This window comes from Mercenaria mercenaria, chromosome 2 (genome assembly GCF_021730395.1).
Source record: "Mercenaria mercenaria strain notata chromosome 2, MADL_Memer_1, whole genome shotgun sequence".
Taxonomy (NCBI): Eukaryota; Metazoa; Mollusca; class Bivalvia; order Venerida; family Veneridae; genus Mercenaria; species Mercenaria mercenaria.
In genome coordinates this window covers 79476455-79493987 of record NC_069362.1, presented here as the reverse complement: position 1 = coordinate 79493987, position 17533 = coordinate 79476455, and the positions used below count along the sequence as shown (strand labels likewise).

The 17533-nt window shown below is 34.7% G+C and overlaps 1 protein-coding gene across 3 annotated transcripts in view; it reads right to left on the bottom strand.

Moving 5' to 3' along the window:
• Nucleotides 1-991: 991 nt before the first annotated feature.
• The window catches only part of LOC123564397 (neuropeptide SIFamide receptor-like), an 85499-nt gene continuing 68957 nt past the window's right edge, over nucleotides 992-17533 (bottom strand). For all 3 annotated transcript variants that reach the window (XM_045357945.2, XM_045357944.2, XM_045357946.2), the window contains exons 2-3: nucleotides 7558-7657; nucleotides 992-2015 (exon numbers count right to left, since the gene is read on the bottom strand). In XM_045357945.2, coding sequence (XP_045213880.1) covers nucleotides 1199-2015; nucleotides 7558-7657 — 917 coding nt within the window. In that variant the 3' untranslated portion in view covers nucleotides 992-1198. The remainder of the gene's footprint in view (nucleotides 2016-7557; nucleotides 7658-17533) is intronic.

Sequence of the window (17533 nt, the reverse complement as noted above, 5' to 3'; positions counted from 1 at the left end):
ATTTCAATTATGAACAGACTCAATCAAACTGAGTCTGCTATTTTTCTTGCTTAGTTGCGTTATATGTTTTCAGATGATCTTTTCGAAGAATTTTTAGTCTAAATGTAAATGCATGTTATAAATCTAAATTGTAAATGTCTTCAAATTTATCTGTTGCTGTGGTGATTGTTTAAAAATGTCATAAAATACAGATGTTTGGTAAACAATCGTTAGTCAAACGTTAAGGATGTTTTTCACAATGATCTAGTTTCAAGAATAATTCAGAATAACGTTAATTTTCTACAGCCGCAGTCATTTTTAGTATATATACAGTCTTAACTCTTTAAACTAGAACAGTGAATGTCGTAACTACCAAGGACTGTATTCCAGAGTGTGTGTTCGCAGCCATAGTCTTTAATAAACGGATAATCCTTAAGAACCGGGTGCAGGAGCAGTGCTTAAGGACAAATGGAAGAAAACTTGACTAATGAAGTAACAATACAACTTTGTCGCTTTTATTTAAGTGTTGTAGAATGTATTTTATCGTAACAGATATCAAATCAGACATTTATTCCAATACAATGCAGATTAACGAACATTATGAAATGTTAAAATGTAAGCTGATGTAATGTGACTAAACCTAAAAGAGGACTCTGGAAGCATAGAACGCTATCAAGCAAAATGCACGAGTTGATTGATAGCTTTCATCTAGAGTACGGATATTCGCAACACCCTCAACGCCCATTACATATAGCATCGATTTAACGGAAGTCTTGTAGAAACATTATAAAGATTCCACAGTCTAGAAGAATATCAACGTTATCAGTGGTCTAGTGGTTAAGATGTCGACCACTTAACACGCGTACCGTTTTTTTCTTCAAATAAATGTTTTTGCAATCCTTCGGTAGAAATAATACGTGAAAATGTATGCAGTTTACCAGTATTTTTTTCCTCGAACCATTTGTTGATAATGTAATTTCCAGGATAAATGTGTTAATGCAAATAACAGAAATACGATGTTATAATAAATTTTAATGACGTCCTGCATCATATATAATATATACATTCCATATTTATATTTCATATCTATTAAGAGTGGAATTATATCAACACAAATATTTAGATAAGTTGACATCGGTATAAGCATTGGCTTAGATAGCTCAGTCAATATCCCTTTATACATGCTTAAATACAGATGTCTAAACCTGTAAATCAAAACCTAAAAACTTGAATCGTCAGAGGCATTTTCTTTCCTGAACGACACTGTCATTCTCCCGTTGTTAAAAGCGACCACCATGTATTTGTTACTTGAAACTTTGTTTTCTTTATTGTGACCAGTCTTTGTGTCCATTTGATTTCCGCTAGAATTGTCTACATTTATGTATCTAGTGCTTAAAGAACGAGTAGTTCTACTGTGCCTTCTGAATGCCAGAGTCTGAAATCTGCAATAGAGGAGCTTTTTAAAACCTCTTCGATACTTTTTGCTGAAGAAGCAGTATATTATTGGATTCATTCCACAGTTTGATGCACCAAGCCATTGTGCGAATGGCACCACTATTTCGAATATAATCTTGCGATCGTTTTCTGTTAAATCTTCTGCTCCAAAGTAAACCTTTAGGTACACTGCGTACAAAGGAAGCCAGGAGAATGCAAACAGAATCACAATTACTGCCAACATTTTTAAAACCTTCACTTTAGATTTGTAGATAATCAGTCTTCCATTTGTTTGAACGCCAGGCGCATTTCTTTTCCAGACTTTGACAGCAATTAGGACGTAACACAACAAGATCATAATGAGAGGTAAAACGTAACACACACAGAACAAAGCTATGAGAAAATACCCTCTTTGAAGATCAAAATTTGGCCACAACTGATGACACATCGGTACATCATGATAGTCTGGATGCATATATTTCTGATAGAATACTAAAAGAGGAATCATGATCGAGGCCGCAAATATCCATATAGAAGCTATTGTCGTCCGAGAAGCACATGCCGATATTTTGGAATGTCTGGTGTAGCAAATCGCTAGGTACCTGTTGAATAATATTTTATCGATGAAATTTACAAGTACGTTCAATAATTTAGTACATACGCATTTACTACAAAAAATCTTTAAACGTAAGCAATATTTATTTAGTATGATAGTCATAATGAAACATTTCCCTAAACTGTCGTTAAACAGAAATTCTGTAAATTATCAGAGATTATACCCCCACCAAACACCTCTTTTCAACAATTATAATCAAAAGATTTCGTAGGAAACTAGCGTGAATAAATACCTTGTTCATTCTTATCGTAGGTGTAATATCGACAAAATCGACTGTAGAGCTATAAAGACAACATTTTAAGGTATTTTCATGGCCGCTTTATCTTTTAAGGTGGCATGTAATACTTTATGAAATTTCGTTCGCTGAAATCTGTATTATATTTAGAAAAGACATATGACTATGTGAATTTCTTTAAACAGATAAGATATTTGACGATAGAGCTTATGACCATTACACAAATAGAACAAGATATCCTGCCAATCATTCATTTTGAATGAGGCTAAAGGAGAACTTAGAACCATTACTACATGTTATTTATTTGTACCTAAAATTTAACAAGAGGACCATGATGGTCCTGAATCGCTCACCTCTTCCCACATGACCCAGTTTTGAGTATGACGTCGTCATTTTTTCTATTATTTGACATAGTGACCTAGTTTTTGAGCTCATGTGACCCAGTTTTGAACTTGACCTAGATATCATCAAGATAAAAATTCTGACCAATTTTCATGAAGATCCACTGAAAAATATGGTCTCTAGAGAGGTCACAAGGTTTTTCTATTATTTGACCTATTGACCTAGTTTTCGAAGGTACGTGACCCTCTTTTGAACTTTACCTAGATATCATCAAGGAGAACATTCTCACTAACTTTCACGAAGATCTCATGAAAAATATGGCCTTTAGAGAGGTCACAAGGTTTTTCTATTTTTATACCTACTGGCCTAGTTTTTAGCCGCACGTGACCCAGTTTCAAAACTGACCTAGATAACATCAAGTTGAACAATGAGATCAATTTTCATGAAGATCCATTGAAAAATATGGCCTCTAGAGAGGTCACAAGGTTTTTTTATTTTTAGGCCTACTGACCTAGTTTTTGACCGCACGTGACCCAGTTTCGAACTTGACCTAGATATCATCAAGATGAACATTCAGACCAACTTTCATACAGATCCCATGAAAAATATGGCCTTTAGAGAGGTCACAAGGTTTTTCTATTATTTGACCTACTGGCCTAGTTTTTGATGGCACATGACCCAGTTTCAAACTTGACCTAGAAATCATTAAGATAAACGTTCTAACCAAATTTCATGAAGATCTTTTGTAAAATATGGCCTCTAGAGAGGTCACAAGGTTTTTCTATTTTTAGACCTACTGACCTAGTTTTTGATGGCACGTGACCCAGTTTCGAACTTGACCTAGATATCATCAAGATAAACATTCTGACCAACTTTCATAAAGATCCCGTGAAAAATGTGACCTCTAGAGTGGTCACAAGCAAAAGTTTACGGACGCACGCACGCACGGACGCACGCACGCACGGACGACGGACGACGGACGACGGACACCGCGCGATCACAAAAGCTCACCTTGTCACTTTGTGACAGGTGAGCTAAAAAAACGCAAACCTATTTTAAAGATTTTTATATCAGCGAATAAAAAAATACAATACTGCTATAGGAAATTCAGTATTGTTATACCCGTATCGTACTAAACGTATTAAGTATACATACAATTAATTTAGGTATGCTTAACCTTTAGCATGCTAGATAAATTGTCGTCTGCTGGAAATGTCGTCTGCTAAAATTGTAAAGTCCATTCAATTTGCTCCAAAAATGGAAGAAATATTGTCAGAGTAGCAAACAGCTTGGAACCTGATCAGACGCCGATTTAATCGGTTCCAAGCTGTTTGCAAAGGCTGTTAAATTCGCCTGCAGCAGGCTAAGGGTTAAAAATACTAAACGTTTTTTCCGCCATTCAACGTAAAGTTAACTTCATGACGTCATGTCTATTGTTTTATTATGTATTTATCCTAATGAAGGCGTAAGCGCCGAAACGTTTATAAAAGATTAATATTCACGTGTTGTTGTTGAATTTTACCATCGTAAATCAGTGAATAAAATTTCTGATATAGATTAAAGACTACTAAGGAAACACATTCTGTAAAAGATTTCATAAAGCGCTATACGAAGTGATTTCATTAGTCCTGCATTAGCTTACTTAAGAAGGTCCTGGGTGCTTTTAACAATAGTAATGCAACACAGATATGTGTATTTGTCGAAATTTACTCTCAAAATACATTTGCACTGAGGGTTTAAGGACAAACTGTAAAAATGAGAATACAAATAGAAGTCCATGAAATCCGCATATACAGTTTCGGTTCTAACGAGGTATATATTGTGTCTTTTAAGGGGGAATGGTACTTTGTCAAAATTTAAGATTTGCTGATTGTCTTATATACCAAAATAATCTTGAAGATATTTCCAATTGATATCATCATCTTTTAGAGCAATAAACATGCGTATGACGTTACCATGCTATGGTATTCACTGGAAGAGGTCAATATTGTCCTCCTCCGTTGAATATCACATCATATCTGATGGCTTAACAGTCAATAACTGTTTTTAATCCCCCGCCGTGGCGGAGGGATTATAGGAATGGTCTGCGTCCGTCCGTCCTTCCGTCCTTCCGTCTTTCCGTCCGTCCGTCCTTCCGTCCGTAACAAAATCTTGTCCGGTCCATATCTCCTAAACCCCTTGAAGGATTTTCATGAAACTTGGGTCAAATGATCACCTCACCAAGACGATGTGCAGAACCCATGAGCCAGCCTTGTCAGTTCAAGGTCAAGGTCACAACTCGAGGTCAAAGGTTTGAGCCTGCCATTTTGTGTCCGCTCTATATCTCATTAACCTCTTGAAGAAATTTTATAAAACTTGGGTCAAATGATCACTTCATCAAGACGATGTGCAGAACCCATGAGTCAGCCATGCCGGCTCAAGGTCAAGGTCACAACTTAGGGTCAAAGGTTTTGAGCCTTCCATTTTGTGTCCGCTCTATATCTTCTAAACTCCTTGAAGGATTTTCATGAAACTTGGGTCAAATGATCACCTCATCAAGACGATGTGCAGAACCCATGGGTCAGCCTTGTCAGCTCAAGGTCAAGGTCACAACTCAAGGTCAAAGGTTTGAGCTTTCCATTTTGTGTCCGCTCTATATCTCCAAAACCCCTTGAAGGAATTTTATCAAACTTGGGTCAAATGATCACCTCATCAAGAAGATGTGCAGAACTTATGAGTCATTCATGCCAGCTCAAGGTCAAGGTCACAACTTAGGGTCAAAGGTTTGAGCCTTCCATTTTGTGTCCGCTCTATATCTCCTAAACTCCTTGAAGGATTTTCATCAAACTTGGGTCAAATGATCACCTCATCAAGGCGATGTGCAGAACTAATGAGTCAGCCATGTCGGCTCAAGGTCAAGGTCACAACTGAAGGTCAAAGGTTTGAGCCTTCCATTTCGTGTCCGCTCTACATCTCCTAAACCCCTTGAAGGAATTTTATAAAACTTGGGTAAAATGATTACCTCATCAAAACGATGTGCAGAAATTATGAGTCAACCATGCCAGCTCATTGTCAAGGTCACAACTAAGGGTCGAAGGTTTGAGCCTTCCATTTTGTGTCCACTCTGTATATCCTAAACCCCTTGAAGGATTTTCATCAAACCTGGGTCAAATGATCACCTCATCAAGAGCTCATGAGTCAGCCATGTCAACTCAAGGTCAAGGTCACAACTGAAGGTCAAAGGTTTCAGCTCTGTATCTCCTAAACCCCTTGAAGGATTTTCATGAAAATTGGGTCAAATGATCACCTCATCAAGACGTTGTGCAGAATTCATGAGTCAGCCATGTCAGTTCAAGGTTAAGGTCACAGCTAAAATCAAAGGTTTACCCTTTCACTATACATAGCAGTGGCGGGGGATTTAGCTGTCTTTCAGACTGCCTTGTATTATTTGGGTTCAAGTTTATAAATAAGTAACAAATATTGTTGCAATATATGTAATGTTTGAAAGTAACAATAACTGTGTGAAAACTTATCAAAGTTTACACGAAAACAATTAAATATGGTCAACTTCACAGATGCCAAAAAATTGGAGCAATTCTGTAAAAGCTATGGAGCCCGATATTCGTGCTCAATTGCATAAAGAGGCATGCAATTCTGGACTGATGTACAAACATATTATAGAGGACGATGACTCTACAGCAACGAAATAAACATAGGAGAAAGTTAATTCTGACATTGTAAAATTTTCAGATCCAGCACATACAAAACGGATCGTAGGAAATAAACTTGAAAAGATTAGTCGAGCCTGTCCATCATTAACCGAAAAAGTGAAATCATCATTCATTAAACAATTCACATACGCTGTCAATCAAAACAAACAAAAAGGAGAAGCTGAATTAATACAGGCGCTAGAAAGCATCGTTCCACATATGTATGGAGAGCACCATCTTTGCAGCCACTGGTGTAAAAATAAGGCTAATAATGTAAATATTCACGTGCTTACGTCATGTCTTAAGCGACGTTGTTTATTGCGTCACAATACTCTAATTTAAACGGTTGTACTAGAAAAATGCTACGGTGAACTTTTTTCTATTTTGGCACAGCCATTAACAACATAATGAATTTTTACATACAAAAATTTGGCAAAAATTCCACGGGCCATTCTTTGACAAAATGGATCAGAAGCGATTTTTTTCCTGAATTTTCTTAAACAACCAAAAGTCTGTTTTCGCACCTCCTTCGAAAATTCGGATAGAAAATACCTTTTCAAGTTAATGATCACTAAGAAATTGCTTTATTCTGTCGTTTGATATATAATCTAATGCATTGACGCCAACAATACGTTTGTAGTATCGAGTTTTATACCATTTTAGTGCTACCATTAACGGACGTAAAAAGCGCGAAAACGGGTCATGTTTGCGACGTCATGGTAACGTCATACGCATGTTTATCGCTCTAAAAGATGATGATACAAATTTGAAATATCTTCAAGTTTATTTTGATATATACGACTATTAGCAAATCTTAAATTTTGACAAAGTACCATTCCCCCTTAAATACGAATTTTCGCACATATATTATTCAGATTAACAATGATGGCAAACTTTGTCATTTAAACTTTGTGCACTCAATCAAGGGATACTAATTTCATAAATTTCGTTTATCGCTTTCATTATATTCTAGCAGAATAAGGTTATATTTAGTCTACAGAGTTGGAAGTTCTTTTGTAATAAATGCATTTGTACAAAAATATTTACATCAGTATGAATATTGGCATTACATTTATCAAGCATACATGACTGATTTACAAAATTATTGAATTGCATCTTGTATCCTTTATATATATTTAAATTAGAATAAAATATGCAAAACATTTAATCAAAATACATGTTATGGTGCTCATATTTAGGCTCCAATTGAAATATTCATGCATTTAAAACCGCTCTCAAACGTAAGATAGAAAGCAATATACCTGTCAAATGCGATCGCTGCAAGAGTATTTACAGAGGCGCATTGTACAACACTCTGAACATAGGGTGTGATTTTGCAGAGAAAAGCACCGTATCTCCAACCTGAAAAATAAAGACAGACATTGTTCCTAATAATCGCTAGTATTTTTATCACATAAATACTTTCGCACTTTTTTTGCAGTGGAAAATTGTAAGAATATTTACTATCCTATTGTAGTGCAATCACAGAAAAAAAAAACAACTGCTGTTCACGATTGTGTCTCATCAGAAGGAGTTCCATATGGATGATAATAATTACAGCAAATCCAATAAATATATACATATCAAACATGTTGCAAAAGGAAAAGAACAATCTTTTTCCGGAATGGTGCGAGGTTTGTTGCGTATGGGTTTTAGATAACTATCAAAAATTACCCTGCTGAAGTACTTTATTTGCAATATATTGATTAAGTTTGTTTGCTGGAGGTCAAATCGCGACTTTCTAGCTTTTGAAGATGGAGACAGGACACAGCTGCATCTCCCTACATTATTTCATCACGTGCGGGCTCCTATAGGTAGATCCGCCGACTTTTCGTAACATAAATAATACAACGCTTCGAGCGGAGCTCGAATCCACATCTGTGAAGGGTAAGTGATTTGAAATCAGGTACCTTAACCACTCGACCACGGAGACCCCTGATAAGTGTGGAAAATATTTATTCTGCAAGATGTAGCATAAAGCATGCATGACAATATCAAAATTAAAAATATCTGCCTTATCATAAATTCATGTAAGTACACATCGACGTAAAGCAAAATACTAGATGAAACGGTATCATTTTTACATAGATTTCAAGTATGTACAACTGGAGGAAAACCAGATTATAGGTATTAAAAATATCACACTGACAATATTTCATTTCAAATTAGATAAAGCATTGGCTATTTTAGGTATTATGCATTATTAAACGGGTAGAAAAACTCTCACTATAGAAATTCAGATACATTGTATCGTTTAACGTCATGAACAATTCAGGCTGCAATACCGTAAGGTCAACATAATTATTTTCAAAATCAAAATCAACACTATGATCTGCTGATAAAATTATTCTGTCTCATTTCTGTAACTTTTAGTGATTCATCTTCTGATGACGCATGTATTTTTAATAATGTGTTCCATGACTGATAATTGCAACATTCAAGCAAACACTCAATCAGATTTTTCTCAGTAATATGTCTGTAAACCTTCTGCGACAAATATAGACAGACAGATCCAGAAAAAATACAAGATAAATTGAATGTCCTATTTATTTGACTGAACTCCTGAAATTATTGTTTTAATTAGCAAACATTGCTAAGATGAAATTCTTTTCCATAGCACCTACGCGGCTGAGTGGTTAAGGTCTCTTACTTTGAACCACTTGTCCCTCGCCGAAGTGGGTTCGTGCCTTTCTCGGACTACTGAGTTCTTTATGTCAAGAAACCATCCAGCTGGCTTACGGAAGGTCGGTTGATCCACCCAGGTGCCCACTCCTGATGAAGTAATGCACATAGGGGCACCTTGGGTGAGTCTTCCTCTACCATCAAAACTGGAAAGTCGCCGTATTATCTTTAAGTGTATCGGCCCGATGATAAACCCAACACATAATAGAGTTTTCTTAATGCTTAATACTTATGAAACGATCACTTTGATTGATGTTTGAACAGACTTACACTTCTGGTGTCAATTTCGTTCTTAAAAGCTTTAAGAGTTTAGCAGTAACCAGAGTTACAACATTTCTTCCAACTGGAATGTATCTCTGAATTAAAGAACAAAATAACACAGAACAAAGTGAAATTGAACAGACAGGTGCCTCATATTTTAAATCAGAAGCATTTATTTTACTTCAATGCCAAATGGACATGAAAAAGTACTAAACCAGACAGCTCACGTTTAGCGTATTTATGGCTTGTTACGTGCCAGTTGCAAAGGCTTCTGTTTTGACCAATGAATTGTTCTATGATTGACATATATGGCTTCGTATGTATGTTTTATTCATATTGTAATAGTTTCTTTCCAAGTTGTCAAGTGAATAAGCCGGGTAATAAATCAAACGACCGTGGTAATATTACGCATTATTCTGAATAACAAACTAAAAGTTGCTTTGACATAAAATTAATAGTGCTTTGAAAGCATATGATAAGGAAAAAAATCTTGAATTTTGAGGACACAACATTTAGGGGAGGGGGAAAGAAAACCCAGTTTGATCCCTTCATGCTCGCCTCGGTACGCACTGCATCAAATGACCGTTAATATAATTACGTCATTAAGAGAATCAATAATTTAATTAACACAATTTACATATTGATCAGATTATTTAAATCGTTTTAAATTGGGTGTTTTTTGTTGTACCAATTATAAGTTTCTAACGACAAATGTTCTAGCGTGAAAAACACTTTGTAAACTTACTTTTGTGCACATTTTTGTTTTTGTTTTAGAAGATTTTCAAACGTAATTCTATATCTCTATTGCGAACATAGAACCTAGACCTTGGATGATGTATACTGCTGCTTTTTAAAGAATTATCACAAGAGGATGCACTTAATTACTATTTGTATTATATTTACAGAAATTTGAAACAATATGTAGGAAACTGGTAAGTTTTCAATGTAGCACCGTTTCTGATTCTTGCTGCATAATAACATAAAAGACAGATTTGTCCGATGATATTACCGAGGTAAAGTCTTATTTTCAATGTTGTTATTATAGAAATTGCATCAATTAAATTACGCCAGATCTGTTTTGATTCAAACAATAAATAAAATAGCCGCCTGCTAAATAAACATGTTTAAGTGCATTGTATGTATTAAGACACTTCTGCGTGAATTTTTACAGATACAAATCGATTCGGAAAACAAAGTTCCTTTAAATGTATGTTATTCAGTTGTGCCGCCAACAGTAATAAATCTTACAATACCACTATATTAAATCTCTTCTCCTCCACAAACTGCAATGTATGTAGCCCAAGCAGAATTCGTATCAGTCCCGGCATTAACATTACAATTATAATAACATTTGTGATGGCATTTTCTTTCAGCTGGGATCATCTGATATTAAACAAAGACGTTTATATAAGGTTTGAGTCTTTAATAAATCATACATAGTTTACATGATTGAGAAGACATCCAAGTCGATGGTGACAAAGATATCATGAAAGAACACAATTAATTTGACGGTGTGTAGTATCTCTGTTCAATAAAATAAAGCGAACAATTTTTCTAAAAGCTATGATTAATTTTGTTATAGTAATCTCCCTGAATATAAAAAAGTTGATGATGTTTATCGGATTGATGGGAGTCTTCACTTCATTATAACGGGACCGAGATTAGATTCTGGGAAATGGTGTGTAAAATGGCACTAAATCAAAATTTATATAAAATATGGCGTGCCTGTGAAGATCATTGCGTTTTAGTACGACTGTTTTACAATTAGGTCGATTTCAATGTAATTTGGTCCAATTAAAAATGGTAACATTAATAAATTTTATAACCTATAAATGTTATATGTTATATACAGAAACAGACAGACAGACATAGTGTTTTCTACCAACTAGTTACTATTTCAATGCTTTGAAATGAGCGGATGTTCTAAATAGACGCTGTTTGACAAAATATGCACATAATAGTTATGCGATATATTTTGACAGACCTCTAGAGTGTTGTAAACGTCGTTTCGTAGTTTTCAAGAAAATCCGTTCAAATGAGAGTTTTCTAAATTTACATGTTATTTGTCGAATAGGCTTTATACACACAAATTCTGTCAAAGCCAGTTACATTAAAATATTCTGCTTTTCAGACAAGCACAATTTTCCTCTTTTTTGTCTCAGATTAAGTAATGTAGAAAGAACGTAATTTATCGCCCTTATATCTATATTTCGAGTTGATATATATATAGTTTAATACACCTACCGTAATGTGAAGTAAAATTGTGTTTCTTTACAACTTGTACGAATTTAACATATATTAGTTACGCGGTCGGTAACTTTTTTATGAAAAAAATATATGACATTGTGTGACAGTCTTCGATTATATTCCTATGGGACACTGTCAACCTCATATGTTCTTGTTAAAACTTAGACTAGATGCCCACGGGCAACATGTCAACTCCCGAACTGTGACCTTGACCTTTGAGATAGAGTCCGTCCCTTTGAGGTAAACATTGCCAAATATAAACAAGTCAATGCATGTCAAAGTTATGAACTGGACAAGACCTGACATGACTTTTGACCTCAACTGTGACCTTGAACTTTAAGATAGGAACCTGGGGTTTGTGCAAGACACTTCGTCTTACTAAGGTTAACATTCATGCTAAACATAAACAAGATTCCTCAATGCTTGTCAAATTTATCGGCGGGACAATATCTGACATAACCTTTGACCTCCAACTGTGACCTTGAACTTTAAGATAGGAACCTGGGGTTTGTGCAAGACACTTCGTCTTACTAAGGTTAACATTCATGCTAAACATAAACAAGATTCCTCAATGCTTGTCAAATTTATCGGCGGGACAATATCTGACATAACCTTTGACCTCCAACTGTGACCTTGACCTTTAAGATAGGAACCTGGGCTTTGCACATGACATTCCCTTTCACTTAGGCTAACATTCACGTCTAATATAAACAAGATTCTTCAATGCATGTCAAAGTTATGGGCCGGAAAAGATCTGACATGACCTTTGACCTCTAACTGTGACCTTGATCTTTTGGATAGGAACCTGGGGTTTGCGCAAGGCACTCCGTCTCACTGAGGTTAACATACATGCCAAATATAAACAAGATTCCTCTATGCATGTGGAGAAACAAATTCGGACGAACGAACGCACACACGCACGCACATACACCGAACAACCATTTAGACAACTTTATGTCTTCGCTTCCGCAGGCGGGTTTGACAAAAACGAAACAAAAACAAGCCAATAACTTGAAGCAACAGCATCAGCGTGATACATACACATAAGTCACATTGCAGATAATACGTATCAAGTCGTATAATAACCCTAAACATTGACATCCTACCCTACATCCCGTGTTAGATTAAGGATGACGGCATGTACATACTAGTACTCAACATGCTCGAAAAATAGAATTCAACCTTAAACTGATATTGATATTCCACAGATTTAAAGTTTTTAACATAGTTTTATAAATTAAGGCAATTTTAAATATTTCAATTTTGAAGTTTTACGTGTTACAAACAAACAGCTGTAAGTATCCAACATACTTACCAAATAACACGTAAGTTTCCACTTAGTGGACACAAGTCCCTTTTATATTACGTCTGTAATTTGTTACTGCTATATCTTACGGCATCTAAACTAGCATATATAGAATCTTCTCTTAAATAATGAAATAACTGCAATGATACATGTACTTAACACTTTTACATGCAGAAAGGAGAAAAACCGCGCAGGTATACCCAGAGATTTTTAAAATTTTATTTCATTCAGTAGTGCAAGGTAAAAGGAATAAGGGATGTAACTAAGAGCCAGATGAATTGGAGAGTGTTGGTATACACAGGTTAAAGTATGATTATTTCATCAAGAGGAATCCCAGTATCAATTTAGACGCAATTCTTCACTTGGAATTCATAGAATAAGTGTACATTCCTTCTTTGAAACATCATAAAACATTCTCCAGGAACAATGTTAATTTCTGTTATGTAAAATAATTCATTTAAACATATAATGGTAATAGCCTTAATTATGAAACGGCCACAGGAAATCGAAATCAGAAAGTATGACAACTAGCGCAAGGTTGCTGGGTTTTATGTATTATTGTAATGATTTCCTTATTGTCAATATATTTAACATATCTGACATTCACCTTATTAAAAATCTAGGTAGAAGTATAATTTATTAAAATATTCCAAGACATTGGCAAGTGGGCGCAATAAATATAGTATACATGTAGGTCATACGAATGGTGATATAGGGAATTTTTTTAGGCAACAAAATTCTAAAATTGCAAATCACGGCAAAAAACAAACAAACAAAAAAAAAACAACATCAAAACATCTGATACCACAATGTTGAAATACTATGCCGGACCGACAATATAACCTCCATTGTAATGACGTAAATTGAAATCAAGACTGGCCATATGGAATATTGATCTTACAGTGTATCTTATTTTTTCTACAAATAAAATTTATCAAGTAACTGGCGGCAGCAAAAAATGATGTAGAAATGATTTTAGTGAAAGGATCGTAGTTACGTGTACTGTTATATCAAAATTATACAGTACTAAATGAGCGAGGAATGTTCAATCAATTGTAGAACATCGTAATAGATAAAACATGTTAATATATCAAATACACTGCGTTTTTATCTGTATTAAGCAAGCTCAAAAGTTAAAAAATAAAGCTATATGACATAACAGTCAGCATTGTTTGCTGTTATGCCCAAGTTAGACTAATATGTCTATATATTTTTGGCTTATTTTTTAACTTGTTTCGATCATTTTAAAGTGTATGTCTAAGCTAGACATTACTCAATGTCACTCTATGAAACTTTTGTTATCAAAAATGTTGACACTTCTTTTCTTAAGACTATTTGGGTACGCAATTTCAAAGCCGTTTACAATTAGAGGAAAATATCTTTTTACAGAATTAACTCAGTTAATTTATTCCTAAAACCCATGATGTAGGTAGACGTTCTGTCAGTGACAGTAACACAAAATAATCGAAGCTCATCTCACCTGAGTATATGTTGCCCAATAACGTAAATGGTACACATAAGACGGCAATAAGAATATCTGCAACTGACATATTTAAAATGAAATAGTTAGTCACGTTCCGCATACTTGGATCTTTATAAATAACAGCAATGACGAAGCTGTTGCCAATTAATCCAAAAATAAACACAAGACTATATGCTAACGAGTAAACAATTATCATATGTTGAGGTTGTTTAATTAATGGGATATCTATTAAAGTTACATTTTCAAACGTTACACTTTGTAATACTGTAGATCTTTCCATTTCTATTTCATTGTTACATGCATTTATATATCCAACACTGCTATTAACATTAATATCCATTGCTTTTCATTTGCTTTTCCTCTCAACAACTACAATAAATGTCTTCACTCTGTCTCAGAGATTTACTCTTGTTGATTATAGGAAAAACGTTTCCGCAAGAAAAGACCTCTCAGTCGCGCTCTCTCTTTTGTAGCGATCAGGACACGAGAGATTAACCATCAGAAAATGGAAAACCGAAAAAGAACAAATACTTTGTGATTAATTACTATTAAAGCGATTTTGCGGGAGCGAGAAAAACACCATGCACACCTGGTGATTGCGGCAAAGGCAATAACGGTGCATTCCGTCATATGTAAAAGTTGTCAGCCATTTGCAGAAAACACAGAAACATAACCACTGTTTTAAACAACCTGTCTTCAAATGGCCATTCGTTTCATTAACAAGTGTTTCATCACTGGACTTCAGATGTAAATCGCATTGAAACGTCAAACGTGACAAACAAATTAAATACATAACTTCGTGTATATGCTTTTTATATTATTAAAATCATTTTTTTTATATTTTCAATTAACTTTTGTATTTCAATGCGTTTTAAACAAGTGACCGAGTATTGCAGTGGCAATACAGAAGTCCTCTACCGGTAAAAAAACTTTGTTAATGTTCGTCCCTTGTGGTTGTTGGCAACAGTGTTAAGGCTAAAATGCTTCAAGGCATTTAGGAGCTAAGTAAAAAAAAACTATTTTACTTGAATTTCAGTAGTAACCTTGACCTATAAGCACAGATCATGTAAGCGGCATATTGTCTCATCATGGGGAATATTTGTGTGCAGTATTAAGACAATCCATCAATACACTTAAAAGTTATCGAGTGGAAACGATTTTTCATGACCTTCAATAGTGACCTTGACCTTTGACTGATTTCAATGGTCCAACTGCATCACATTCTAATCATGGGGAACTATTTTGTGAAGTAATAAAAGAAATTCTTCAATGAAATTAAAAGTTATGGGGAAGAAACAAATTTTACTTGACCTTAAACAGTGACCTTGACCTTCAACCGACAAGCATAGATCATGTGCTGACACATTGTCTCGTCATGGGAAACGTTTGTGAGTACAACTAAGATAATCCATCAATTCATTTAAAAGTTATGGAGCAGAAACGATCTTTACTTGACCTTCGATAGTGACCTTGCCCTTTGACCTATAAGCATAAGTCATGTACATGCATAATCTACATATTGCGCTCTATTCATATACCAAGTTTGAAGAACATAGCTTGAATAATTCCTTTTGAGTGATTACAGGATCAAGATTTGCAGACAGACGGACGCAGGGCATTCCTACAGCCCCCTCCGGTGTTCCACCGGTAGGGGAATAGCAAACATTTAATAGATCGTTTGTCTGCCGTTTCGTTAGTAAATACATCCTGAATGTCATATACTAGGATATAGCGTTGAAAGCTTGATAGCATCAATTGACCCAGAGACAAAATAGTTATACATGTTGCCTCTTCCTTTAACCTAACTTCATACCTTTAACTATTATTATTTCTTTATCTTCAAAGTGTTAGGCGAAGGAGTTATAATGTAATTTCATAAAAAGGCGCTAGGCTATTGTTTTAAAAGACTAAATTATTCAATGTCTTGGAGAGTATATATTCATACTCTTGACCTTTTAAAATTGTTGAAACATAAAACTGACAAGTTATCGTAGCTCTGGGCAGGTTAAGACATAACACCAGGAAAACTACATCTTAATTTGGTAATCAACAGTCTAGCCGGTGCATATAAAAGGTCTATGTACTAGACATTCAGGGAGGCGAGGCGGCAGAGCCACCAACCGTGGTTCTGCCAACGTAAGTCAAAAATACTTTTATGCCTCCTTAGGTTAATTTCCAAATATGTTATGTAGATTTCATGAAAGACAACTTCAGAATATACATAATTAGTTCTTAAAATTTATAGTAGCTAAATATTATTTGAAAGATGGACACTGAGACAATAAAACTACTTGTACTAAAAGAATTTCTTTAAATACCTGAAATTAAATAAACATCAGAAAAAAAAAGAAAGTATTTTACTATCCTCGAAAACTTTTGAATGTTATGAATTGTAATGCAAATATAGGTGTTTGAACACATATGCTTGTTTCTTATAGGTATTATCAGACGTTTTTGCTGACAAATACACAGATTTAAAACAAAAAATGATGGACATATAGCTAACAACCAAAAAAAAATATTCAAAACGCAATGGGTAAATATCTGAAATGGTAATACATGTACATAAAATTCCACGACTATTTAATCTGCTGTGTTTCGTCGTTGCCCTGTGGTATTACGTGCAGACATCGTCATGTTGTAGGCTTGTGTCGTCAATCGGCATGTATTGTGTAACCTCATCGGTGAATTATCATATACTGAAATTAACTAAAAGTATGGTCAGCAAATGTCATGTTGTTATTGAATTTCGACAGCTCATTCCTAAAGGCATTTTTATATTCGGCTGTGATCTTGAAAGAGTTTCTCCGTCTAAAATTAAAATTGATAGGTCATGCTTAAATGTCGATCAAAACGCATGTTATAAATTTATAAAGATTCTATGATAGTGTCACCATGATTGTTGTAAAACATTCATTGTTTCTATGGATATATTTTCTATGGATTTTTTAATCCGAAGGCTAGTCCATGTGAAAACGACTATTTGAATTCCCCTTGTCAAGAGCTCGAAGAAATCCCCAATCTGAATATGAATTTATTTTACTTCTTTTTTTTTCACAGAATTTCCAGTACGACTTTGCATTTTTTTATTTTTTCCATGATGACTTCTGATTTTTCACAAACTTGCACAGCATATTTATGCACATAGCAAGTGTCTTCGCCCATTTTTCTTTCCCCTTACGTGTTTTTGAAATTTTGAACAAAATAATTGCACCAAATTTATTACTTCCTTTATATAAATATTATATAATTTATATTT